At 37.4% G+C, this 27019-nt stretch overlaps 1 protein-coding gene and 1 non-coding gene across 2 annotated transcripts in view; both read left to right on the top strand.

Moving 5' to 3' along the window:
* The first annotated feature begins 5307 nt into the window (after positions 1–5307).
* Positions 5308–27019, top strand: part of LOC134656410 (furin-like protease 2) — a 95130-nt gene continuing 73418 nt past the window's right edge. Inside the window, exon 1 of the mRNA XM_063511937.1 lies at positions 5308–5557. Coding sequence (XP_063368007.1) covers positions 5396–5557 — 162 coding nt within the window. The 5' untranslated portion in view covers positions 5308–5395. The remainder of the gene's footprint in view (positions 5558–27019) is intronic.
* On the top strand, positions 19908–19989 carry Trnas-gcu (transfer RNA serine (anticodon GCU)). Its single transcript has one exon. It is a non-coding gene; the product is annotated as a tRNA-Ser (tRNA).

Below are 27019 nucleotides of genomic sequence, written 5' to 3'. Positions count from 1 at the left end.
GATAAGCTCAGCTAGATCACAGACGCCAACCAATGTCCATTGCATTAAAAAGCGAGACCGCAGGCCGAGCTTGGCACAGCGAGGCCAAAGGCTAAGCTGAAGAAGAGATTTGGTAGACGAACCAAAAATTGAGGTAAAAAGTGAGGCTGAAGGTCGAGCTCAGCAATCTCCACATACTTAACAAGCCCGAAGCGTACTTATAACCAGCGAGGTGAGCTTTCATGCGAGGCAAAAGGCTAAGCTTCTGAAATCAATGTTTATATTTCTTAAAAAGCGACGCCGAAGGTCGAACTGTAAGAAAGCAGCGCTCTGATACGAACCAACCATCAAATGTTACTCAACAATAATATATGTGTCATACAAGAGTTACTCGGAGGGCCGAAGTTTCATTAATGAGGTTTTAGGCCCTCGGGAGCCTGAAATTAGAGCTCGATTTACAGACTTTAAAAGCTATAAAATAACATAATTTACATAATCATTTGATGATTGTGTGTCTGAGAAACTGATATTGGACATTAGGTATAGGTAGGTACCATAAAAAATTATTTATGAATTTTGGCCATATGAAACCATATTTTTTTGGCGCGCGCGGGGCCGCCGGGGCCCCCTAGCCGAGGCGGGGCCCCCTCGAGTCGGGGCCCATAGGCAGTTGCCTACTCTGCCTTAGGGTTAATCTGGCCCTGTACCTAGGTCATCGCCATCAGAGTTAAGGTCATGCACGAACACAATAAACTTGTCACCCTTGTCTTGTCATGTATTGATAGGGAGGGACATGTTGAAATTAGTGTTCTTATGTTACGTACGACAGCTAATAACTAGCTGTTTATAAAGGGCGTTTACTTATTTAAACTATATTGCATAAAAGAAAAACTGAATGTACAAAAGGCGAACTTAATGCCATGAGGCCTTATCTACCAGTCTAAGGTTGACGGAAAAGATTGTAGGCGAAAAATTGTATCGGGGATTGTAGGGGAACATTTTTATTTATAAGGTTTGAATGCAGTGCACTTCAATCGCATATACTTCTTTTTTTTGCAATTAAAATTCCTATATCTATTCTAAGGAAAACATTTCATTTCCTTACAAATTGAAATGACTGAATGAACGAACTGTGGGCCCGATTCGGATTTTGAAATAGATATTTATAAGATGTCTGTGAGACATCACCAAGATACGATAACGATATTTTTAGGATCTAACCTGTCAGTTTTGACATTTCCGCGATTCTGGAGATACTCTTGAACGATTTCCACAAGATATGACTTAGAGATCCAATTAACATCTAACAGATATCTAACTCTATCTAACGTAAAAGTGACATTGGTTTCCCGAATTGAGCTACAAAAGAGAACTAGTTGAAATCTAAACTACAACGTATCTAGAATGAATCTAGTACGTGTCGTCTCTTGTGAATATCTTGAAGTTCGAATACGGCAGTGTAACAAAAGTGAACTGTCTGGAACGATATCTTGCGCGTTGCTTTGCTTGCGGCATAACCATAAAGAGCTGGAATCTGCACTGCGGTGCTGTGAGCAATATCTTCTATTTTACGGCTATATTACTTATTCTGCTTTAATATAAGCACACGAATTTGGTTGAAATTTGAATAGGAGGCTGTTCATTAATTACGCCATCATCCAAAAATCATGCTTCGAATGACCCCGTTTTCTCCTACGTCAATGCTACCATCATCCGATGTCCAGACCCCCCAGTTTGAAATGAGACATTATAATTAAAAATGGTAAGTAGTCACAACACAAATAGCGCGGTAGACAGGAAGCCGAACGCCGACAGGTACTCGGAGACAACGACTCGCAATAAGCAACTATCTCTAACTACTCTATCTATCTTTAAAGGGGCCCACTGAAGATCAGTCCGCCGGACGATATCGGCCTGTCAGTTGTTCGGAACTGTCACCTTTTGCGTTTAACTGACAGGCCGATATCGTCGGCGACAGTGGGCCCCACACACTCATAAATCGTGAATAATTCCATGAAACTATCGATAAATATAACCTTGACCCTTACAATATTTCCCGGACTTTCATCTCGACCGTTAACTAGAACGAATATGATACATATGAAACCATTCACGCGGAAACCGAGCAAAAAATGTTCAAAGGTTTGGCTCTAGCCCACAGTATAGGGACAATGAAAGTAATCTATCTTGGGCCGTTTGTCAGTTCTCGGACCGTGACGTTCGACGAAATCTCTGAAATACGGACAGGTCGGACAGTTCAATCCTACTACCTATAGTTTTTTTTTTGCATTAGAAAAAGACTACGCGATCTTGACGTGTCTTTTAATTGAAAAAAGCGTTGTAAAAATCAGTAACTATTACTTATGAAAGCAAAATAATGTAAATAATTCATAATTGTTAGGTACATATTTGCCGTGACTTTTTTTTCAAATGTGTTTTTAAATAAAAAGACACGTCAATATTGTTTACCTTTTTTGTAATGCTAAAAAAACTAACTATAATACAGAAAACTAGTCTCCTCATAGCATATTATTATTAGCCGTTATTTGCACAAAGATAACGTTGCCAGGTAGAATAAGGAAAACAAAACAGCAGCGGATAGCACCCTGACGTCATACTGGCGCACAATCGGGCCATCAGAATCTGATTCAAATACCCCGGAACCAGTCAAAATATAGCAATGAACAAGGACTCCCTCTACTACTGAAATTAAAATTTAAACAAAATGAATAAAATACAAAATTACAAATCTCTCCCAAGCCGGTTGGTCACCGTGGGAGTAGAAGACCAGCACCCTCCATATTAAACCAGACAATCTAAGGAAAGACAAAGCATAATAATACATTTATAAGTACTTAAAAGCAATAAAACAAAACTCTGAAAATAACATTATGGCATAGTATGGTGGAGGCCTATGTCCATAAATGGACAACCAATAGAATATACTTTATATAAATTCAATAGTTACAATCAGAAAAAAAAATACATATAATATATATAAAACCGCAAAAATAGAATATTAATTAAACTAGATAATAATTAGATTAAGTTACTGAAAATGTAATTAATGTTCTTTATAATGAATCAAGCATGTATCGTTTTCTATTGAAAATAAACGGCTATATTATTATTATTATTTGCACATGAACTACCGTAAAGTCTGGTTAACATTGCCCCTGGAGAGTAATTTTGGCCATTCGGTTTAATTCGATAATGTTTTATATTTGCACTGAAATTATGGCAGATCGACATCTGGTCGCTTTTATTTATCCATTCACGTTTTTATATTTTTTTGTAGGCCCTATTTACTATACCTATGTGTTTTTCATGTGGCCTAAATCACTCTCTGTTGGGTTGAAGTAGGTAACCTGAATTTACTGTCGGGCGTACAGTATGTATCTTTGATTTGAAGATGAACTACTCTAAATAAATCTACTCTGGTTGGACGTTGGATAAATTTCCAAATAAAAATTCATAAATATTTTTGATATATTCACGGTCAGGCGTTTCATACTTTCCCGCGTGGCTTATCTGGATTATCTGAGGATTTCCCTCGGATTCTTTTAACTTGTTCGCGTTGCGTTCGCTTATTGCTTTTATCTGGCGCGTGATTTGCCGCTGACTAGGGTCACCACGCGTCGGGTTTTTTCCTCTTCCGAGAGGTATAGACCTCCCGCGTTGAATGATGGTCCCTAAGCTGTGACAAATCATATTTTCAGTAATTATTTTGCGGTAGGCATAAGCACAGTCAGTGACGTAAATATACAGTTACTACGTACAACATAATTAATACTCGTTACATTTAATTAAACCAAAGCATTAATGGAACAATCAGATAAGTGAAATGACATTAGTGATGGGTAGGACATCAATTTAAAATGAGTTTGTATGAGTACCTCATTTTCTAAAATGAGGTGTTACATTGTCTTACTTCAAATGAGGTGAGGTACTAGCATATTTTCAGCGTCAACTATTCCATTAATTCCAACAGCGACAATTTTTTAAAGATGTATGAAAGCTTGCAGCGCTTACGCTTGTTGTCTTTTGTGTTTAATTGTTAACGTATTTTCGGCGGCGACGCGAAGCGATATTGAAGTACGTCGCGTGTCGGTCTCACTCCCTCTTTGGGTATTTCTAATTCATTGTTTCATTTTGAAAAGATTTTTGATGGGTTCATGTCACAGAGAGGCGGTGAGTGGTACAAAGTCAACGCATTTCTCGGTGGACCTTTTGTCGTTGCAATAAGGTTTGTAGTTCGGCAGTTGACAGTGTGGATCATTACTCGTTTCTTCATTTGAGATATTTTCGCCTAGCGCCTCGCGCGATCCAGGGACTCTGTTGCGAGTTGTGAGGACTGTATGAGTTTTGTGGGTCGCGAGACTCGCGAGTGAATTTGAACGGATAAGAGTTTTTTTGAAATTTGAAGTGTGTGAATGATTTGTGTGGGAAGAGGTGTATGTGATGCGCGCGAGTAAATGAGTAAAATGAATAGAGGAGTGAAGTAAGACATTTTTGCGGTACGAAGTACTGCGACAAATTAACAAAATGAGTGGTACAAATGAGGTGCCTCACGAGTGAGCGACTCAACACTAAATGACATTGTGCCAAAGCGTACGTGCCACGTATATTCTTTAAGAATCAGCGATTTTTCTAGGACGTTAAAAATTTACTGGTTACCCTACGTCGCTCCTGCAAATATGTTTATCGTGGCCCGAATTTCCTCTTTATATTTATGGGACGTTAAAATAAGGCTAGAAATAAAATGCGGCGAGAGAATAACACTTTATTAAATTTTAATATCTCTCGCCTCTTGTGTTCGAAAGCGGAGCGGACCAATTACGACGCATTTTAATTAAGCCTTTTGATCAGGGAGCAAAGAATATATATTATAGGTATGTATAGCAGTTACGCCTCTCGAAAAAATACGTTTCCAAATTTCCATTACGGGCCGGTCGCCCAGTATCAATTTAAGGAAGTTATTGTTAATTAGTGAGCGGCGTAATTTCGTATTCGAAGTCTTAATTTACTTATATTTTTTTTTTGGTTCATAAAACAATCTTAAAGTAATAACTAAAAATAATTAGGGAAGGAGTACGCCCTTCTTGATATGAACACAACATACTCGAGAAAATAACATAACATAATAAATTAATAATATGGTTAATTTACACCAAAGCTGAGGGCAGGTATCTATTACTGTTGGTGATAACGGGCCATAAATTCATAAGTGTTCATAACCGTAAAAACCCGCTATCAGTCAAATTATCTATTATAAAATTGTAAGTAGGTAAATGAAATATTGCTTTTCTTTACAGGTGATCAAAAAGTGGGATGCCCGTTGGAGCCTCAAGAACACAGTGCAAAGTTGTGTGAGTGGACCCTGATGTGGTTGTGTGCGTGAGTGATACCAAGTGTCATGTGTCAGTCATGGCGCGCGCTGGCGCTGTTGGCGGTGCTGGGGTGGAGCGGCGCGGTGCGCGAGAGCATGTACCACAACCAGTTCGCGGTGCACGTGCCCGCCGGGGCGCACCACGTGGGTGACATCGCCGCGAGGCACGGGTTCGTCAACCACGGACAGGTGAGTGCAAGTGTCATGTGTCAGTCATGGATGGCTTACCTGCTATATTTATAAGATCATGTGCTGAAGCGTTAGCAAAACCCTTGTACATTGTTTTCCGTAAATCGCTGGAGGAAGGCACGTTCCCCGATCTCTGGAAATTGACTAAAATTACTCCTATCCACAAAGGTGGGGATAAAAGCAAGGTGTCAAACTATCGCCCTATCAGCATACTAAACTGCTTCGCCAAGGTATTTGAAGGTGTCGTTTTCACTCAGGTTTATAATCACTTTGTCCATTTGCTTAGTCCGTGCCAACATGGGTTTGTAAAGAAGCGTTCAACGTCAACTAACCTTCTTTCCTATGTGCAGGAGTTGTGTTTGTCCTTTCAAGCAAAGAAGCAAGTCGATTCCATTTATACAGATTTTGCTAAGGCGTTCGACAGAGTGAACCATGCCATACTGTTGAAAAAATTGAATCATCTTGGAATCCATGGAAATTTACTGCGTTGGTTTGAGTCCTATCTCTATCGACGTTCCCAAATCGTTAGCATTTATGGTTATGACTCTATTCCATTTATGGCTGAATCAGGCGTGCCGTAGGGCTCTAATCTGGGCCCATTATTATTTGTTTTTTTCGTAAATGATCTTTTAAATAGGATTAAATCACAATGTCTTGCATACGCAGATGATATAAAAATCTTTAAAGTCATCAATACTGAAAATGATTGCCTCATTCTCCAGGAAGATATTGACCTAATATTTGATTGGTGCACCACTAACCTCATGTTTTTGAATATTGATAAATGTCAGTCAATTACATTCACTAAAAAAACCAACTGGATTGATCACGAGTATAATATTAATGGCAAGCGATTAGTAAGGGTTGCTTCCATTAGAGATCTCGGGGTAATATTGGATAGTGAATTGTCGTTCCGTTGTCACTATGAACATATGCTGTCGAAATGTAATCGCATGCTTGGTTTTATCAAGCGAACCGCTAAACCTTTCAAAGTGTCATACAGCCTAATTGTTCTATACTCCGCGTTAGTACGGACTACGCTCGAATACTGCTCGTCGGTTTGGCAACCAGTTTATAGGACACACTCTGATAGATTGGAATCAATACAGGCAAAGTTTCTACGATATCTTTCCACTAAAAATAAAACACGCCGAGCGCTTCCCGAATATACAGATAGACTTTCAGCATATAATTTAAAATCACTATCGTCCCGACGCGACGTCGTTGATCTAGTTACACTTCATAAAATTGTGCATGGTGGTCTCGACAGTAACCTCATGGATTATGTCTCCATTAGAGCCTACAATAATAGAACACGGAATCGAGAATTGTTTGCCTTGCCTATGGTTCCTAATAACAATGTATCCAATAATGCGCCTATCTTTAGAATGTGTCGTTTGGATATTGATTTAGATATTTTAGACATTTCTTTGCCTAGGTTCAAAAATGTTTTGTTGTCCCAAAATTGTAAGTAAATACTTATTATTTTATCGTGTTAACTATTTATTGTACTATACTATATTCTTTTATTATCTTTAATAACAGAAGATTATCTTAGTCAAGACTTGTATTTAGCTTAATAATTATTCCATGATAATGTTGTGTACAATTATAATCGTAATGTAAGTAATGTATAAGTTGCTTATGTGAGAAATATGTTACAATGTTGTTTGCCTGCATTATGTTATTGTACCTATTTAAATAAAATAAAATAAAATAAAAATAAAATGGCGCGCTAGTGTTGCTGGCAGTCCAATAGCAGAAACAATGAAATTTAGTAGCAGTAACTTGCTTGAAAAAAAAATGTGTTAAAGGGATTCAAAGTAAACATAAAATCGAATGGAAACAGCACTCAAAATGTATTGTTACATTTTAATCAACCGCAACTAATATCAATAGTATAGAACAAGGTAAACTAGAGCGCTCATTAGAGAACTGATGACTACGTAACTAATGTATGTAATAAACTACACGGTAAGTTTGTTAAGAACTCATCGCTAATACTAGATATAAGCAGATTTCTCATTAAGGCTCTTCCTCACAGATAACTACACAATAGACTAAGCATCTTAAATGAATCGACTTCATCAAGCATAAGCGCTCGTCGAATAAATCATGACACCGAAATCGACGGTGTTCAGTTTCCAATCTATGTGTGAATAAAATAAAATATACCAGGCTAGTAAATCGTAATAAATTGATTTACTAGTCTCTGATATCAACACAGAGATTAAGTTTCGCAGCTAAATAGTGTAATTACGAGTAATTCGCTTAAAATGGTGTACGACTCGTAACGTCGGTCCTGATGTTTAATAAGTATAAAACATTACAATCGTCACATTTTTCGTGACTTTTAGCCCTCGTCTATGACATGTGTGATTAAGTCGCACTTGACCGGTTTTCTTTTTATCATAATTATAATGCAAGGCCAGAAATGTGACTGTTGCAATACAAATGTGACGAAACGTAGGTATCTTATGATCCAAGAACCCAGCTCAAGTTAGTAGTCTACCGGAGGTGATCTGTGCTCTCGCTATAAGCAGCAAACACTTGCGCAGCATATTTGAAGTTGCGAGCGTCAGCGTTTTGCGAGCGATGCTATTTTACACGATACACGGTTCTTGTGTGGGCGCTTAGGCATTATCGGTATAGTTTGTCGATTTCTAACAGAGCCCGAACGGCTTATCCTTTGTCTATTGTTAAGTAAAACCGCACGTGCTTCTACCTGCCTAAAAATGGTTGGGCCGTTTTTACTGGTTATTGAATTACCACTCAATGGAGATTGCAATAAGGTTCAAAATGAACTAATGGAAAAATATTTTTCTAGGTTGTGTGTGGTCCATTTGACTCGCCGGCAATCAGTACTTTGGTTACTGAGTGCCGGCGAGTCGAACGCTACAGAACCAGTCGCACATAGCGCACCTACACTGTTTTTTTAAGCGTTGGACTAGCCCGCGCTCAGGTGCCAATTAGAATACATAAGACCCTTTTTTTTCAAGGTAAGTAAGTAGCACGTGCGGTTTTACTTAACAATAGACAAAGGATTCGCCGTCGGGGTCTGTTAGGAATCGACAAACTATAATTATTTATTACACCCCATATTTTTGACTTCACAATCACATGCACTTATCTTAACATCTTCAGGAGATATACATATATGTTCTAATCACCATTACACCTATTTGTACATTTGGTTAGGTTGCGGTTAGGTCCGAAAGCGACGTCGAGGATAGAGCGAAGTGGAAGCGAAAGATACGGAAAACTGACCAAATCACCATGTGGGATTTATAGCTTGGAAGAGAGAGAGATTTGGTTAGGTTGCATTGACAATAAATTAAGAGAAGATTGATTAAAATTATGAGGATTAAATTACAAAATAAAATCTTATTGTTACTCTTAACAATATTATCTTAGATCTCTATCTAAGATAATATTTTAATAACGTTGAATAACTTCAGTTTATGAGGGGAAAGAAGGAAGGTATTTCGTTACAGGGGAGATGGTCGTCCTCTTAGCATTGGTTTGCAATCCATCTAGGAGAAGGATACTCCAAAATAAAACCCGAAATGGAGTTTCCGTAAGGCGCGAGTAGGGTCCAACCTGAAATAAGCGGCAGATTCCTGCAGCTGACCTGTCTCCACACGTATTGGCTCGCCTTTCCTGTGGGATAAGACAGTGAAGCCGAGAGGTTAATGCAGGTGCTGGGCATCCCTGCGTTTCCTTAATTTCGTCCCAGGCGGTGTATATATTTCTCCGGTTTTACACCATAAATCGTCTGCAATTGGCCTTAGCCAATGATGATGAGGGGAAACTAAAAAATATTTTGTAATAAAAAAAACATTTTTTACTAGTGATTAATGTTCCCAATGCTACTTGGCTGGCCAACTACTAGCAATTCAGTATAAACAACTTTAATAAAGAGTAATTTCCATCTTATTTCCTTAAATGCGCTCATCCTACAAACGTTAGCAGTAACAGCGGAACACCCTCCAGCGAAGGCCGCGACTGTCTGTCAGCTCCGGCCGTCCAATTAAGTTTTACCAGTGATTAATGTTCCCGATACCTAACTATCTGCGCACAGCTTACTTCATGTACTCTTACAATATCAACTCACATTTATAGACGGGTCTAACGCGAAATTTATACACATACCTTTATTAACCGACGTTTCGACACAGCTGGCGTAGTACGGTCGCATTTTTATCGCTTGTCACCAAGCCTGTCACGTTCTAACAAGTATCGAAGTGCGAAAGTGACGGGCATAGTGACAGGCGATAAAAATAGAACCATGCTGCGCCCGCAGGTTTCACTGGTCATGGTCGCGGCTAACGTCGGTAAATAAAGGTATGTGTATAAATTTCGCGTTAGACCCGTCTATAAATGCGAGTTAATATGTGTTCAAAACGCGAAAGTTTTAAATATTATACTCTTACAATGTTAAAACGACGTTCTTTTCTTTCTCAACAAATTATGTAGTATAAGGCCGACTTCACAAACATCTTTACAAGCCAACGTTCCAAAAATATATTTACACGATCTTATTGTTAGTGTCCTAAGACGCTTTTGGAACTTTAGCTAGTAAAGATTATTGTGAACTCGACTGTACAAAATCGGAATACATATAATATTTCACAAGAAATTGTGTCTGAAAATAAATGCGTTCTAGGTTTTTGTATTTCATATTTTACTGGTGCTTTATGTCGTGCATGGTGTGAAATAATTAATTTTAAATTGATACAGGCAACATCCCTATTGTCTAATGTAATCTCTAGTTCTACACACGGTGTCTAGTTACACGCTCAAGCCTCAATGCCAATTTTATTGTTTCAACTAAATATTTCTCCACTGCAACAAAAGGAGTTTCCTCACAAGGCGCAAAACAAAGAAAATATTTTCTTTTATAAAAATATAAACTCTACCTAGTTCAGACTAGGTTTTTTTTTTAAATATCATACAGATAAAATCGAATCGTCATTAAAGTAATTGTTGATTTTGGTGTTCGAAGTAATCATGAGTAAATAAAACTTCAAGTAGGTACACATGTCACACGTGTGTGTGAACGTTTTCCGACTCTTTAAAAAAAAAGTAAATGCGCTGAATGCTGTTTTTGCATATGTGGAATGTATATTATTTTCTCTTTAAAATACAACAAAAGAAAATAGCTGAAATGAAATCACGAATAATACCTCCATTTGCTTGATACATTTAATACGGCTATTAATTCCCTTTGAGAATAACATGGAAGGTATTCGATGAAATATGTTCCGAATGTTCCACGTCGAATTATTTCGACGTGGTGCGCTGTCTATTCACAATGTTTCACTGAATAGTGAGTCGAACGCTGAGCAGTACAGTACTAAAGTGGCCCACAGATTACCAGTTCGCTGGACGATATCAGCCTGTAAGTTGTTCGCAACTGTCACTTTTTGCGTTTAACTGACAGGCTGATAACGTCCGGCGAACTGGTAATCTGTACCCACCTACAGGTGGGGTGTGTGTGTTTGTAATAAATGTATTTATTCGTCGGCCGTTATAGAGCGCTCTACTCGCTTAACCAAGTGGAATAGCAATGGCTTATCAGAAATATAAGTTGAGAGCCATCCGACTTGAGCACTAGCAAAAGTGGAATGGAAAGTTCAAAGCACCCGGCTCTGAGTTTGGAAAACCTTACAGCCTTATTTCTATGGAAATAGGTACTCGTACAATTTAGTAAGTAATGCGTTTTGTGTGGTGCCGTATTACCATCAAACTAGGCAACTTTGCGACGTTTCGAACCCTTTACGGCGTTCGTGGTCAACAGTAACTCAATAATCACAGAAAAATATTCACGTCTCCATACAATCGTTGAATTGAACTTATCTCATTTGCAATTTCAGGGTTGCTCTCATATAAAAAGGTGCTAGCCCTGGTATAAAGTTTCCTTAGTTTGGGGTTAGTTCGATCTGTACAAGATGATATTTTTTTCGGTTTAAATTTTTATTATTTCTAAATAATTCTCTCACCTTCGCCATAAAATACGTTACGGCACTACGTACAGTAAGTATGCTCGGGTTCCAATGTATCGGAGGCCTTGGTTTTCCCAAATTCCGCAGCCCGTCACCTTAGCACTCGCGGAGCAAACATCCCGCCTAATGTTTGTAGAGACAAATTGATCGAGTTCCCCGCCTTACTAGAGGCCAGGTTCGCACCGATGTCGCAGATTACTTAAAACTATTGGGTGATTTTGGGGTCGTGATCCCGAATGTCAAAAATGTATTAAGATGGTCACACTGACAAAGTTTCAAGATTTGCATGGGACAAATATGAAAATGTGTGCCCTCAAGGTGTCCATTAGTGTGTCTTTTTGTGGAAATTTGTTCAGTGTAACCATCTTAACACATGTTTGACATTTAGGATCTTTATTCCAAAACCCACCACCATAATAATACTTTGTACATACCTAAGCTCGAATTTTCTGAAGATTGTGTGTTTCTTTATTCTTTAATAAGGTGAGTAAAAAATGCTCATTTTAGGATTTAGAGTTTTTAGACCCGCCCTACTGGCGGTGCCGAATTGTTCCCTTATTAAGAGCTTTATTATTAATGATTATTAGGTTCCTTATTGTGGTTAATATTTTAGTTTTTCATATACATATATATTTAGAAAACTCTTCTATTTTTGTAATGAGGGTGGAGTATCTGCTACTTATACACAATCCGCGTTCGATTCTGCCATGTACGCACCTCGTGTGCCAAGGCTGTATAATCTGCGGTTAAGTGTGATGTGAATAAATCTTCAGGCGCGTGAGTAGGTACGCAAACTAGTATCTACGTGGCAAACAGACACGTGCCGCCATTGTCGGGAGAGGCTGGCCAAACACTCACCATCCTGAACGCTGTATTTGACGTACTCCGAAATCGCTCCTGAGGTGTTGATGCCATCGCTAGCCAAGTTTCTGCGAGTCGAGTATCTGAACTATCCAGTGTTACTTGAACTCGAGACCCGTAAGAACTTAGAGGGCATTTATACTGGTTTTGGTTGGATGTTGGCTCGTCTGTTCGCGGGTAGTGAGTAGAATCAAGCCTCTGGAGCGCTCTTATCGCTTGTGGCTGAAGCAAAAGAGCGTTTGAGGACACGCGCACTTTGTACTACGTTTTCATTGAAGTGCCACTTCGCGGTGGGTACAGTGGGAACTAAAACACTTTACCGACGAAAATAATTGTGGACTGTTACTAACGTGCACTATTTCGACATTTTCGACATAGAAAGCCTTGTGAAAGGCATCGTGTTTTAAAAAGCTGCGCGTAAATCAAGTCACATATGATTTGTAGGTATATATTAAATAAAAATAAATTTAAGGAATAAAAAAAATATTAAGTTAGTTTATTGAATTCAGCTAAATGCCATCATTTCTCGAACCAGCAACAAAGCGCTAATGGAACTCGATTGCTTTCAAATACGGGAGGTTGTAGGAAAAGTAGATGCTATATAAATGAGTCGAATTACAGAAATTAAAAAACACTACTGTGTTTAGGATTCTCAAGCTATTTAAATATAACCTATGTCACTTGCAAGTTGCACAATTAAGACGAATCTAATGAAACTTCAGACGTTCTAATTCTTCAAACGGCGTGGGTTGCAGGCCTTTTCTAATATTTAGACAGACATAAATTAAATAAATACGCTCGAAAATTACCTTACGGCAGTCGGGCAAAAAAATTGTGTTTGGTTTTGCTAAATTATAGGCTACAGCACAATTCTACTTTTATGCACAAACGCATAAAAGTCTATTTTATGCAGCCTGCACTCATCCATAAAGACGAACTTTACGATCGTGACAAGTAAAAATTGGTTTAATGTCCTCATTCTTGGAAAGGCAATTTGAAAGAGCGCAAGTCAGAGACGACATATGTCACGAAATCCATTTTGAGATTGTCAAAATGTAGTTTTACATTTTTGAGAAGTTAGCAAAGTTCAGGAGTCACATTTTAGCTATTTCTTTTATTAATATATTTAATAACATTTAAACTTATTGATATTTAATACAGAATTTAAACTGCGGCCCTGAATTAAGGGGTCGTCGACTAAAAATATGTAGGTATTTTGTGTTGATTAAAACCATTTTTGAACGCTGACATAATTGTGCAGATCACGAAGACACATAAGAATAAAACTTCCCTAACCCGTCGTGGCCATTTACCTGGTAAACTAAAATAATTATTACCAATGAAGAGTCAAATTAAAAACAAATACAAACTCGATCTAACTATAATTATACTTATTTTGCGCTCTTCACTGATGTGATAAAAACCCTTTAACATGAATGAGGTTTAAACTGTTTATACGACAACGTTTTCACTCACTTGAATTTTTAGTCGCTATTGGCGACATGTTTCTGTCAGCGCGCGCGCAACGAGCGACGAGGCGGGCGGCGCGATCAGTGCACGAGTTGCAGTCGCCGCGAGCACTCGAGCCTGTCCCTGAAACATGTCGCCAATAGCGACTAAAAATTTAAATGAGTGAAACCGTTGTCGTATAAACAGTTTAAAATATGTCTCACGAAAGTTTAATATCGATGAATGAGGTTTCATTGCTACGCAGAATGTGAATAAAGAAGGAACTCACCTCAAATTACCAATGGCCCAGCTTGAGCTCATAGAATTAATTCATCCAGCGCCGAACCCATAACAATAACTGGAATGATTATCATTCCGCTGCACCCGATGAATATTCCCGCCCTAATGGACCTGTACCTACTTTCTTTCATTAAAACGTACATAAGGACCATCTACTCTTTCAACCTCGCAATTAAGTAAACGCTAACCTGAAATGTAAACTTTATTTAACAGTAACTAAAGCATCTTTTATAACATCCGCTAGATCGAGATACGATGTCGATGAACGAAGTAGATAATGTGCTCTTTCTCTTCGTGAATAATTCCAACACTTGTTCGGAATATGAATGAGCGATTCGCGAATGTCACAATGTAAGCCAAGAATAATAAAGCCTAGAAACCTAAATACGACTCTCCATTTCTTTTGCTCTTCTATCATAATCGAGGGAATGAGCGAAACTGCAATGCACGAATGCTATGTTGTCAAAATGCATGACATACTAAAAATCGGCTTCATTTCAGTATTTACGGTCAGTGTTATTACTCAATGTTTTGGTTATCATTGGCCATTCGACATTGGCTAAAGTCTATTACAGACTATAGAAACAGTGTCAGTTGGTCTATCGAATGAGTTAGAGAACGTATCATGCATAAGGGAGGGCGAATATGATTCGTGACCTTTCGCTGTCAAAATTATAGTGAGGGAGAGGTACCTACTACTATTATCTGTTTTGTCTTACGGTTGCCAATAGTTACCTTCTATAATTTATCATTCTATGGCTGCAGGCTAGGCTTCTTTGTTTGGAGACGCCAATTTGTGTAAATTTCGATTGTGCGCTTTCCGATCCGTCTGAACTTGATAATTGCTTTTGTAACTTGATAAAGAATTCGCCCTGCTGTTTTATTATTATGTAAATGTTTGGCGAAATATTTATACAGTTGTAATTTGATCAAACTCGTATCTTAATTATATTTTAGCACTAATTTGGCTTCCGTGATACTGTTACTAAGGATAAAGGGACAATTAAGTCCCCATAATAACATTTACTCGGTCGGAAAACATATTTTTACCTTCTGGAGCATATGCGAAATATTCCTTCATCCTATCCTTTAAAGTTGATACAGATGGATAGTTCTAGCTTACCTATCCATACTAATATTATAAATGCGAAAGTGTGTCTGTCTGTCTGTCTGTTACCTCTTCACGTTTAAACCGCTGAACCGATTTAGTTGAAATTTGGTATATGGGTAAGTAGTTTGACTTCCGGGGAAGGACATAGGATACTTTTTATCTCAGAACTCACCCCTTAAGGAGGTGGAAATTTGTATGGGCAATCAATAACCGCTGAACCGATTTCGATGAAACTTGGTATGCAGATAGTTTGAGCTGTGGGGAAGAATATAAAAATTTTACCCTCGAAATCATCCCTTAAGGGTGTAAAAAATGGGGTGGAAATTTATAAAGTGGACCAATTTGGGGATGAAAAAAAGGATGAACAAAAAGCAGATTTGTTACAAAGTAAGGTACCCAAATTCCACGCAGACGAAGTCGCGGGCAAAAGCTAGTATGGAAATAAAAGGAGCTTTACAAGTAAGGAGCTATACAATAACCTAATATTTTGTATAAGACTAACAAGTCACGTTCGCTACAAACGCTTAAGCAAATAACTCCAAAAAGTAAACTCTCTATGCAAACCGTAGACATAAAATAGTTAAGTAAACGACTTTACGCGGTACGCACCCTCTCAATTCGTGTGAGCACTTGTGAACACTATTGAATGCTTTACTTTACGGGTACGGGAAATATGGGCCTCGGAGAGCCATCGGAGGAGGCACGTGACGGGAAAGCTGGAGTGCGTAGTCTTACGAAGGTACCTAGTCCGTCTGAGAATTGTGTTGTATTGTACATGAGAATATTCATAAACGAGTCATTTTCAGGGTTCCGTACCTCAAAAGGAAAAAACGGAACCCTAATAGGATCACTCGTCTGTCTGTCTGTCTGTCCGATCGTCTGTCACAGCCTATTTTCTCCGAAACTACTGGACCAATTAAGTTGAATTTTGATACACATATGTAAGTTTGTGACCCAAAGATGGACGTGTAACGTAAATAAATGAATTTTAAATATGGAGGCCATTTTTGGGGGGTAAATGAGAAAATTAAAAAATAAAGTTTTTCTAACTATATCGTGTTACATATCAAATGAAAGAGCTCATTGTAGGTAAGAATCTCAAATATATTTTTTTTATAATTTTAGGATAAATAGTTTAACGGTTATTCAAGAAAATAGGCAAAAAATGACCATCCCCCCCCCCCTTATCTCCGAAACTACTGGGTCTAAAATTTTGAAAAAAATACACAAAATAGTTCTTTACCTATAGATGACAGGAAAACCTATTAGAAATGTGCAGTCAAGCGTGAGTCGAACTTAATTACTTAGTCTTTGACCCTAGCCCTACGGGTTTTTTTTTAAATGTTTCCTATGAAACTACTGGACCAATTAAGGTGAAAATTGGTACACATATGCAAGTTTGTGACTCAAAGACGGACATGTAACGCAAACAAATGAATTTTAAACATGGGAGCCACTTTTGGGGGTTAATGGGAAACTTAAAAAATAAAGGTTTTCAAACTATATCTTGTTACATATCAAATGAAAGAGCTCATTGTGAGTAACTCAAATTTTTTTTTGGTAATTTTAGGATAAATAGTTAGGACAAAAAAACGACGAAGCGTTTCGAGAAAAGGTAAGTAGATAATGTATTTAGTAATTTTCCGCTACAATCCGGCACTATACATACTTTTTTCAGATACCACAATCAAATTTGGATAACATTTAAAAAAACTGTATAATAAGTTTCTAAGGGTTTCTTACTTATAGACGTCTTGTAGGTATTAGATTATGATAGCACAGACTGTGCAAGTGTTAAGTAAATTTCATAATTTCATAGAAGATTGACGTTTAAAATAACACTTGCGTAATAGTCTATGCTTAGAGCATTAGTCTATGCTATCAAAAGCGCTGCCAACTTACCTTCGTTTGATCTATCAATTTAATTTAGGTATTTAATTTAATTTAATATTAGGGGACCACTGACTTAATTTTATATTATAAATTAATTTTATATATAGACACACAAAGCAGAACAAAAACGTCAAGAAATGTGGATCCCAATGACGTTTCGCACCATTTGCATTGATGATAAAAACGCTTACGTAAATTTTGAGTCAAGGTAAATGTTTCGTACAGAAAAGAGCTTAATGTCGTAAGCATTAAGTGTCAAATTTGCATACATAAGTACCAACACTGTTAAAAAATTTAGTCCGATGGCACTAAACGTAACGTATTTACGTCAAGCAACGTTAAACGAGAATAATGAACGAATGGAGTCACTTTGGTACACTTGAATAGGTATTACTGTACAGAAAAACCAATTGAAGTAATAAATAAAACAAATTTAATTTAATCGGGAGTTTAAATAAAATTAATTCGTGGTTCAAATTCAAACAAATTAAATTTTTAATAAGTAAGTATACGTCTTTAAATACTAATTTCCTTGAAATAAATTCAACTTATTAAATAAAATAACTGTGTATTTTAGATCTACATTTACTCATCGCACGGGTGCACGGGGACATTTAGGTACTGATTGGATTTTTTTTTATAAAGTCCATACTTTATAAAAAAAAATCGGGTTGTTCCCACTAGTTACCACCAAGTTGATATCAGTGGTAACTACTAGGATTTTTTTTCCCACCTTTTACCACTGGTAACTACTGGGGAAAATAATTCCCACTAGTTACCACCAAAGCGAGTTGGTGGAAATAAACCAAAAAAATCCTGTGGTTGTCACTGTGTTCAGACAGGTTTAGCATTTACAGTTAGTCGATATAAGCCCTTATTGGTTGTCGGAAACAGGGAAATGGGCCGATCACACAAGTGCCGTTTTGCTTTGTTTAAAACTGCATCACCCCTATCTCTTGCTATAATTAAATAGCAGTCCACTTTGCACGTCGCATAGGTTTTCTTGGAAATCTTGAATTTAAACATAATATTATTCCTTACGAATTCCATATAAAAATAAAAATAAATATTGACCTCACATCGACTCATTAGATTTTTGTTCCTTGACATCCCTTCTTTGGTACTAACAAATTAATTTATTCAAAACCATAAAATTACCACCAGATTACATAAATTATGTAATGCTATCCAAAGAACTAACCGAAAGAAATACATTCCATCCTTTTTCCTTGTTTTATCATTGTTATTTTTACATATTTTAACGGCACATTTCGTAATAGTTGACAACTTCACATTTGAGCGTTTCAAACAAGACTGAACGAAAAAGTAACGCGTGATCTGTTTCAACGTTACTTTTGTGGGGCCATTTTTTGCGGCTGATTGGGTATCCAGTTCTTTATTCTATATCAATGTAGGGGACACATCTTACACAGATCAACCTAGCCCAAAACTAAGCAAAGCTTGTACTATGGGTGCTAGGCGACGGTATACATACTTATATAGATAAATACATACTTATATACATAGGAAACACCCATGACTCCGGAACAAATATTTGTGTTCGTCACACAAATAAATGCCCTTACCGGGATTCGAACCCAGGACCATCGCTTCACAGGCAGGATCATTACCCACAAGGTCAGACCGGTCGGCAATTGACACTACGTTCCTAAATCCGTTCATAGACTTACGAGTAGTCACTAAATAAGATTATAAAAAATTGATTTATTTAATTATTTTCCCTAAACATCATTATAAGCAACTTCACTCACGTTTCACGTCAAAAAAGAACATTGTTTAAAATCTTGTGATGTACGGAACCCTTGTAACGCGAGTCCGACTCGCACTTGGCCGGTTTTATTTATTAACATAACCACTCGAAACCAACCAGTATAATTCTAACCCCCAATTATGCCTAGTTGTTGGGACTCCGGGGTCGAGGTGAAAGTATGTAAGTTTTCTTCTTCTTCTTCCTCCTGCCCTTATCTTACTTTATGTGGGGTCGGCACAACATGTCTTTCTCTTCCATTCTCCTCTGTCTTGCGTCACCTCAGCACTCACTCCTTTCTTTCTCATATCCTCTTTCACACAATTCATCCATCATTTTTTGGGTCTTCCATCCGCTTTCTGTCCATCAACCTTCATCCCTAACATTCTTTTGGCTATATGACATTCATCCCTCCTCATTACATGCCCATACCATGCTAACCCACTACTCCTCATCTTTTCCGTTACCGGTGCTACTTTCAAACTTCCTCTTATATACCCATTCTTAATCCGATCCTTTCTCGTCACTCCACACATCCATCTCAACATTCTCTTTTCTGCTGCGTGCACTCTTCTTTCATCCGTCACTTTCGTCGCCCAGCATTCTGATCCATACATTAGGTGAAGGTATGTAAGTATTAAGTCAAAATGGTATTGCAAGTTTTTAAGAATCTTGTTTTTAAGAAACAAACAATATCGAATCGTTCTTTTTGGAAATCAACTGTTTGATTGCCATTACCACCGTTGGATTTTTTCGATGTCTTCAGAAACTGTAGGTAATAAGAATAATAATCATTTAAAAAAAATATTACTGCGAACTCTACGACCGTGTCCACGTTATGTAAAATAACTTTATTGTAAACAGATTCAATTAATTACATACCGATTCCATACAAACAAACATTATTTCCGATGACGTATCGCTCGATAAGAAGTGAACAGTAATTTCGCGAGCGATCGACATGACGAGGTGGCCGAGAGGTTAAGGCGTTGGACTGCTAATCCAATGTGCTCTGCACGCGTGGGTTCGAATCCCATCCTCGTCGATTTTTTGCAATTTTTCTTCTTTGGCCATTAAATATAAAATTTTAGAACTATGTTGGTAAATCTACATATTTAATATATTTTCTCTGTACTTGTGTAGGTACAGCGAGCTGCATAATTGCATTGACACATCAATGAAAAATTATGAATGAACATAACACTTTTAAGTTTTGCAGCTGGGTGTGCATCAAAAACAGGTATAATACTTAATCATGTTTAGATAAAGAATTTATTGTCAAAATATTATAACATAACAAAACAACTTCTAATAAACTACATGTTTGTGTACCTAAGTCATATTTGATGTAAGTAGAAGTTTTTATTAAAATGTCTATATCAGTTGAATTGTAGTACATAAATAGGTACTAAATTATACATATATTTTAACCCTAATAAAATAAAATATTTTGCTTGCATATTTAATTTAATTGTTTATTTAAGATATAGAATGAATACACAATAAGGTTACAGAAAAAAAGCAAACAAAGGGAACCAGAACATTACTTAAGAAACGTCTAAAGCATTTTAAGAGCGAGCGTAAGCGAATTATTTCGAGTGATATGCCTTCGAATATTTCGCTTTGTTCCAAATTAGATAAATTATTTCCACACAAAGATTCTTACAAAAGAGGCCAGTAAATGGGAAGTAATAAACATTGTGCCTGTCAAATTCACTCCGAATGGTAAATCGACGCGTCTGAGACGCCGCGGCCCAGCGCAGTACAGACGAGCGGTTGAAAAAATGGCGGACCAAAAAATACGAAACAACTATAAACGTGAACGGCAAGTCGATTTTGTGACTCAATCTATAAGTATTATCACTATTATCAGTAACATTTTTATTTGTATAAGTGGCTCTCTTCTATCATATCGGATCGGCTATAAACTGGTTTTAATAAAACCACTTCATAGTAATGAAAAACGCCTTACAAGGTCACTGTTACCTGATGCGAGTATTTTAACGCGTTCATATTGAAGACCATTTAGACAACATTTAGACAAGTTTTTTAAAAATTCATAGTGCGATTTACGGCTCTAATATTGGATACAAGTTATCAATTATTATTTCAACAGAATGAAATGTTAAAATTTTTAATAAAAAAATGTTGACAAAAAAAATAAGCATAGCATGTCAAAGGTAGCTCGCTATGTATTTATATTTATTCCAATCGCTTGCAGAACCAAGCACAGGTTGACCAACTATGTGTGAATCTTCATGAACTTAAAGGCTTTTGATCGATCTAAGGGGAATCCTCTTTCAGCAAAGTGAATAGTATCTGACCACGCCATCGCCATGCCTATTACACTATGAATAGTTAATACTAGTATATTAGACTCAATTGTAAATAAAATAGAATATTTAAGCTATTTTATGAACATTTTATGTTCGAGCCGGTGAATAGTTAAACAGTGATCAAATCAGTCTAACTAGAAAAGCGTGACATATATGGAAATGAACATTAATTTTACCTACATTTGAAGTGTAATTTTTCCCATACAATTAAGAGATAACAACTTCACGTTTTTCAGTATGCACAGATAATGACATTTCAATTTTATGAGTGTAATTATTAAAAACAATTTTACTTTAATAAACTCAGATACGTTGACTAATTATTTTGGATTACGTACCTCAAAGCTTATTAAAATTTAATAGCCCGTGGTCTTTATTGTAATTGTGGCTTTTATCGTAGGTCACGTTCGGCGATGTGTGAAAAATGGTTGCCGTCGCGACAGAGCCGCAGGGTGATTGATTGTATTAAAACTCCACGAATATTTACATCGGTATATTTTAATCATGAAGTTGTACACGGTGTACACGGTGTACACGGTGCCGCCTCCGCGCCGCCGCCGCGCCCCGCCGCCGCACGGGCTCGTGTACACGGTATCGCCTCCGCGCCGCCGCCGCGCCGCCGCCGCACCTTCGGGCTATGTACACGAGACGCGTAAAGCCCGCCGCCGCGCCGCCGCCGCACCTTCGCGCTATGTACACGAGACACGTAAAGCCCGCGCGGCGGCGCGGAGGCGGCACCGTGTACACGCGCCCTAATTAAATGTTTATATGTTTCAGGTAGGTAACAAAACTTATTAGCGCTGAAACTTTAGCGAGAAAGTACCTAGAGTAAGACCAAAGAAAGTCTGCAGCGCTAGATTAAAAGTAGTTTTTAAAAATCAGTATACGACAACACCACAGAAAATGGATTAAATAGTCTTGATACTTGTGAAATTTCTACCATATTTACCGTCTATGAAAAAATTTAGCTGTATGCACAGCTTAATTTTTATGGTAAAATAAATTTCATTCCAACAATAAAGTGTCATTCAATAGAACTTGCTATGTAAACAAAAGTTACTAGTAAATTGACATTCACTGTCAATTTTAGTATGGCGGTTTGTTTACATAGTTAGCAAGTTCTATAGAATGACACTTTAGATGTAACTATTAATATGTAGACATATACTAATATTGATAAATAATATTGGGAGAATGTGACATTTGGCTTCATCAAAATTAATAAGCTTTTGTAATATCCGCGACGGCGGTAAATAGGTACCGAAGTTCTCAATATGCGAGCATCTTTCTCTTTTACTCCCATTAAGGTGTAATTAGATTGACAGAGAAATTGCCCGCAATTTGCGAACTAAAGTTTTCGGAAAAACGAAATAAACCATTAAAACAATACCTAAACTTTAGCTTTAACTAGTAGGTACCCATGCCGTGAGCATAAGCATGGAGGTTGTGGGTTCGAGCTCAAAACCCGGCTAGTACCAACGAGTTTCTCGAAATGTTAGAGGAAGTTCATAAGTATGCCTATACCTATTAGGCGTGCTGAATTTGCTGTGAAACCTTAGTCTAAACCAATATTATATTATCTAAGTAGGTACATATGGTGAAGTATTAAGATGTTTCATTCCACTTACCCGTCATCAACTCCAAATTTTGTAAACATTATCGTTTTTCAGCTTGAATCGCCTCGTGCTGACTTTTTACAAGTGTAAAATTATTCGTCATGCGGCAAAGTAACTCCCGCACGCCGGTTTTGTAAGGTTTCACCATGTTTATTCCGTTCCAGGGATCGGAACCGGTTTTTTGCAAAAACATCGAAATAACCATATTTTTCGAATTATTTTATACTCGAAATGTAGGACTCAGTTGTGTGTTTAGGGAACGACTTCGTATTATTAGATTTCCCAATTAGAAATGAAGTAATTAGCAAAGAACGAAAAAATACTGTTTCCGTTCCCATACAAAAAATACTGGTATCCGATCCCTGTTCCGTTCATCACAAAACACAACGAATATTTAAACGATTTTGACAAACACATACCATAGTGCATAACGTTTACTGACTGCTAAAAAACATTGCCATATGTAGTTTTTTAATTCAATGTCAAATTATTGCGCTGCAGACTTTCTTTGGTTTGACTCTATATATACTGGCTACACAACTGGCAGGTTAAATATTACAAACTTACACGTGGTGAATAGGGATGGCGGATGAAGCTGTAAGCTCAGATGAAAGCTGTTTTTAGGGCGTGAACGGATAATTGATATCCGATGAATAGAAATATCTTCATTTCGTGGAATTTATATAATGAGGACTATGACAACGGGTCGTCGTATCCGGCGACAGGAACTCCGTCAATAGTTCTTCTCCGGATTTTGTCACGGTTATACTCGTACAAGGCACAGTGGAGTATCCAACTAAGTTATTAATAATAGCAATGTGACGAGAATCTCTTTTGACAGCTCGCTCCGATTCTAGCCGCGTTGTCAACTAAGAAACTTTTAGAAATCTAGCTTAAACTTCGTAGGCAATCGTCATTGCACGCTTGTGTTCATGGTGCGGCAACGTCACCTGTAAAACGTTCGCAAAATTTTATTAATTGGGAAGTTGCAAACCTTACTGCTAATTTCACTGCTTGGTTCACGTTGTATGTCTGTTGCTAAGACGCGTTTGCCGCCCGTCTGCACCGGCCCGGCCCGCGTCTCGGATCGCCGTCTATGTCTCAAGGAAATGGCTTTGTTTCCTCCAGCGCGCTACAGACGCGCGCCATCCGCCGGAAAATAAAATAAATGAATATCGCATTAAGGGGGCAAGGCAAAAATGCAAGGACAATAATATCAGTGACAAGGCGTCGCGTGGCCAACGTAAGTCCTCTTTTGTGCAAAATAAGTAAAGTGGACATCCAGGAATTTGATTTCTGCGCCACATTGTGTTCAAAATGACAATATTATTCTACTGTTAGGTGTAAAGGTTCCGTCACACAGGCGCGTTTTCCAGGCGGGCCATGTGCGGGGCGCACCGCTTTTACATATAAAACGCTCACGCCCCGCCCGGAAAACGCGGCTGTATGACGGAACCTTAAGGTACAATGCGACACATATCAAATTCCTCGCCGTACGGCCGCGGCCTGTCATTCCAATGTGTGGATTAGCCTCTTATCATATTATCGCGGTGATATGAAAAGTTAAACTGGGAAACTGTTATTCGAATCAACATAAATCCCAATTCGTTATATCCTTATGTTACAAGCCCTTAAGAGGCCAATGTGGAATATCCTCCCTAATGTAACGGTAACGTAAAAGCTGGGTCAAATTGAATTTTAAGACTTTTTGTGCGTATTTTTTTTGTAATGAAATTTTCTTTTGCTAGGGCGAGATTAGAATAATAATGTGATTTTGCAGTAAAAAAACTAAGGAAATACCTTTTTTCTTACTATAGATACTTGGGGCGACACTAGGTTTTTTTACAGTTTCTGACATCGCAAGTCTTTGGACTTTGCCACCATACATATAAATAATATACTTAGATATAACTTTTTCCTCTTAACATAGTAAAAGTTTTAGGATGTGCAAATATCCCTATTGCGATGATCGATTATTTATTCGATAGTTGAAAACGGATATAGCAATAGTTTTATTTAGCTTTACTTTCAAATAATAAAACTAATCGATGTTGATTTTCATTCAATGTTGATTTTCCGCGTGACTTGCCGCATCAGTAACAACCCGAAATAAATTCCTCGGCTTAAACATATCAATGTAACGATAGTGAATATTCATCGGGAGCTGCGCTGCCGGCTCGAGTGTGTGCACCGCAAATAGTAAACATGAATAAAAACCGTCGTGTTCCCAACGTACGAAAACAATACAAAAACGTAGGGGATTAGGGGTGAGCGGATTTTTCGGAACCGTTTCGATATTTTTTTAAATACATTTTTACAAAAATAGTTTTTCTGCGGTTGTGTTGCTTTTCTATGATATGACATGCAGAATATGTAATAATAATTGGAATGTACACTGACTTAATATAAAATAAATAGACACACAAAGCAGAACAAAAACGTCAACAAATGTGGATCCCAATGACGTTTCGCACCATTTGCATTGATGATAAAAACGCTTACGTAAATTTTGAGTCAAGATAAATGTTTCGTACAGAAAAGAGCTTAATGTCGTAAGCATTAAGTGTCAAATTTGCATACATAAGTACCAACACTGTTAAAAAATTTAGTCCGATGGCACTAAACGTAACGTATTTACGTCAAGCAACGTCAAACGAGAATAATGAACGAATGGAGTCACTTTGGTACACTTTAATAGGTATGTACAGAAAAACCAATTGAAGTAATAAATAAAACAAATTTAATTTAATCGGGAGTTCAAATAAAATTAATTCGTGGTTCAAATTCAAACAAATTAAATTTTTAATAAGTAAGTATACGTCTTTAAATACTAATTTCCTTGAAATAAATTCAACTTATTAAATAAAATAACTGTGTATTTTAGATCTACATTTACTCATCGCATGGGTGCACGGGGACATTTAGGTACTGATTGGATTTTTTTTATAAAGTCCATACTTTATAAAAAAAATCGGGTTATTCCCACTAGTTACCACCAAGTTGATATCAGTGGCAACTACTAGGAATTTTTTTCCCACCTTTTACCACTGGTAACTACTGGGAAAAATAATTCCCACTAGTTACCACCAAAGCGAGTTGGTGGAAATAACCCAAAAAAATCCTGTGGTTGTCACTGTGTTCAGACAGGTTTAGTATTTACAGTTAGTCGATATAAGCCCTTATTGGTTGTCAGAAACAGGGAAATGGGCCAATCACACAAGTGCCGTTTTGCTTTGTTTAAAACTGCATCACCCCTATCTCTTGCTATAATTAAATAGCAGTCCACTTTGCACGTCGCATAGGTTTTCTTGGAAATCTTGAATTTAAACATAATATTATTCCTTACGAATTCCATATAAAAATAAAAATAAATATTGACCTCACATCGACTCATTAGATTTTTGTTCCTTGACATCCCTTCTTTGGTACTAACAAATTATATATATATTTAAAAATAAAATTACCACCAGATTACATAAATTATGTAATGCTATCCAAAGAACTAACCGAAAGAAATACATTCCATCCTTTTTCCTTGTTTTATCATTGTTATTTTTACATACTTTAACGGCACATTTCGTAATTGTTGACAACTTCACATTTGAGCGTTTCAAACAAGACTAAACGAAAAAGTAACGCGTGATCTGTTTCAACGTTACTTTTGTGGGGCCATTTTTTGCGGCTGATTGGGTATCCAGTTCTTTTTCTATATCAATGGGAATGTACGTGAAGTTGACCGCCCCAAACCGAGTGCCCGCAAATGGCATATCTATATCGTTAGAACCGATATATCTCAGCGTATTTAACTAAGCAACTCGCAAGCACAAAGTAGCGTCAAGTCAATTTAGCTGTGTTTCACATGGAACAAAATGCATGTACACTTGACGGAACGTAACATTATATAAGTAATTTTTCTCAGTTTTGTTCATTATGTTCAAAACCTACTCGTATTTTATTAGTGCGCGATGAATAAAATATTGAATCTCGGTAATAGCGTGTGTTCATCACCAATACCTGCCCATATTCCAGTCCTGATTCTTTTCTGTAGGTAAATTAATTGTGACGTGGAATGACGTGGGCATAATCATAATTCGTAACACTTGTATACATACAACGTACCGCT

This window comes from Cydia amplana, chromosome 18 (genome assembly GCF_948474715.1).
Source record: "Cydia amplana chromosome 18, ilCydAmpl1.1, whole genome shotgun sequence".
NCBI classification, from domain to species: domain Eukaryota; kingdom Metazoa; phylum Arthropoda; class Insecta; order Lepidoptera; family Tortricidae; genus Cydia; species Cydia amplana.
Note: the sequence above shows the minus strand (reverse complement) of the source record. Positions and strands in the feature narration are given on the sequence as shown.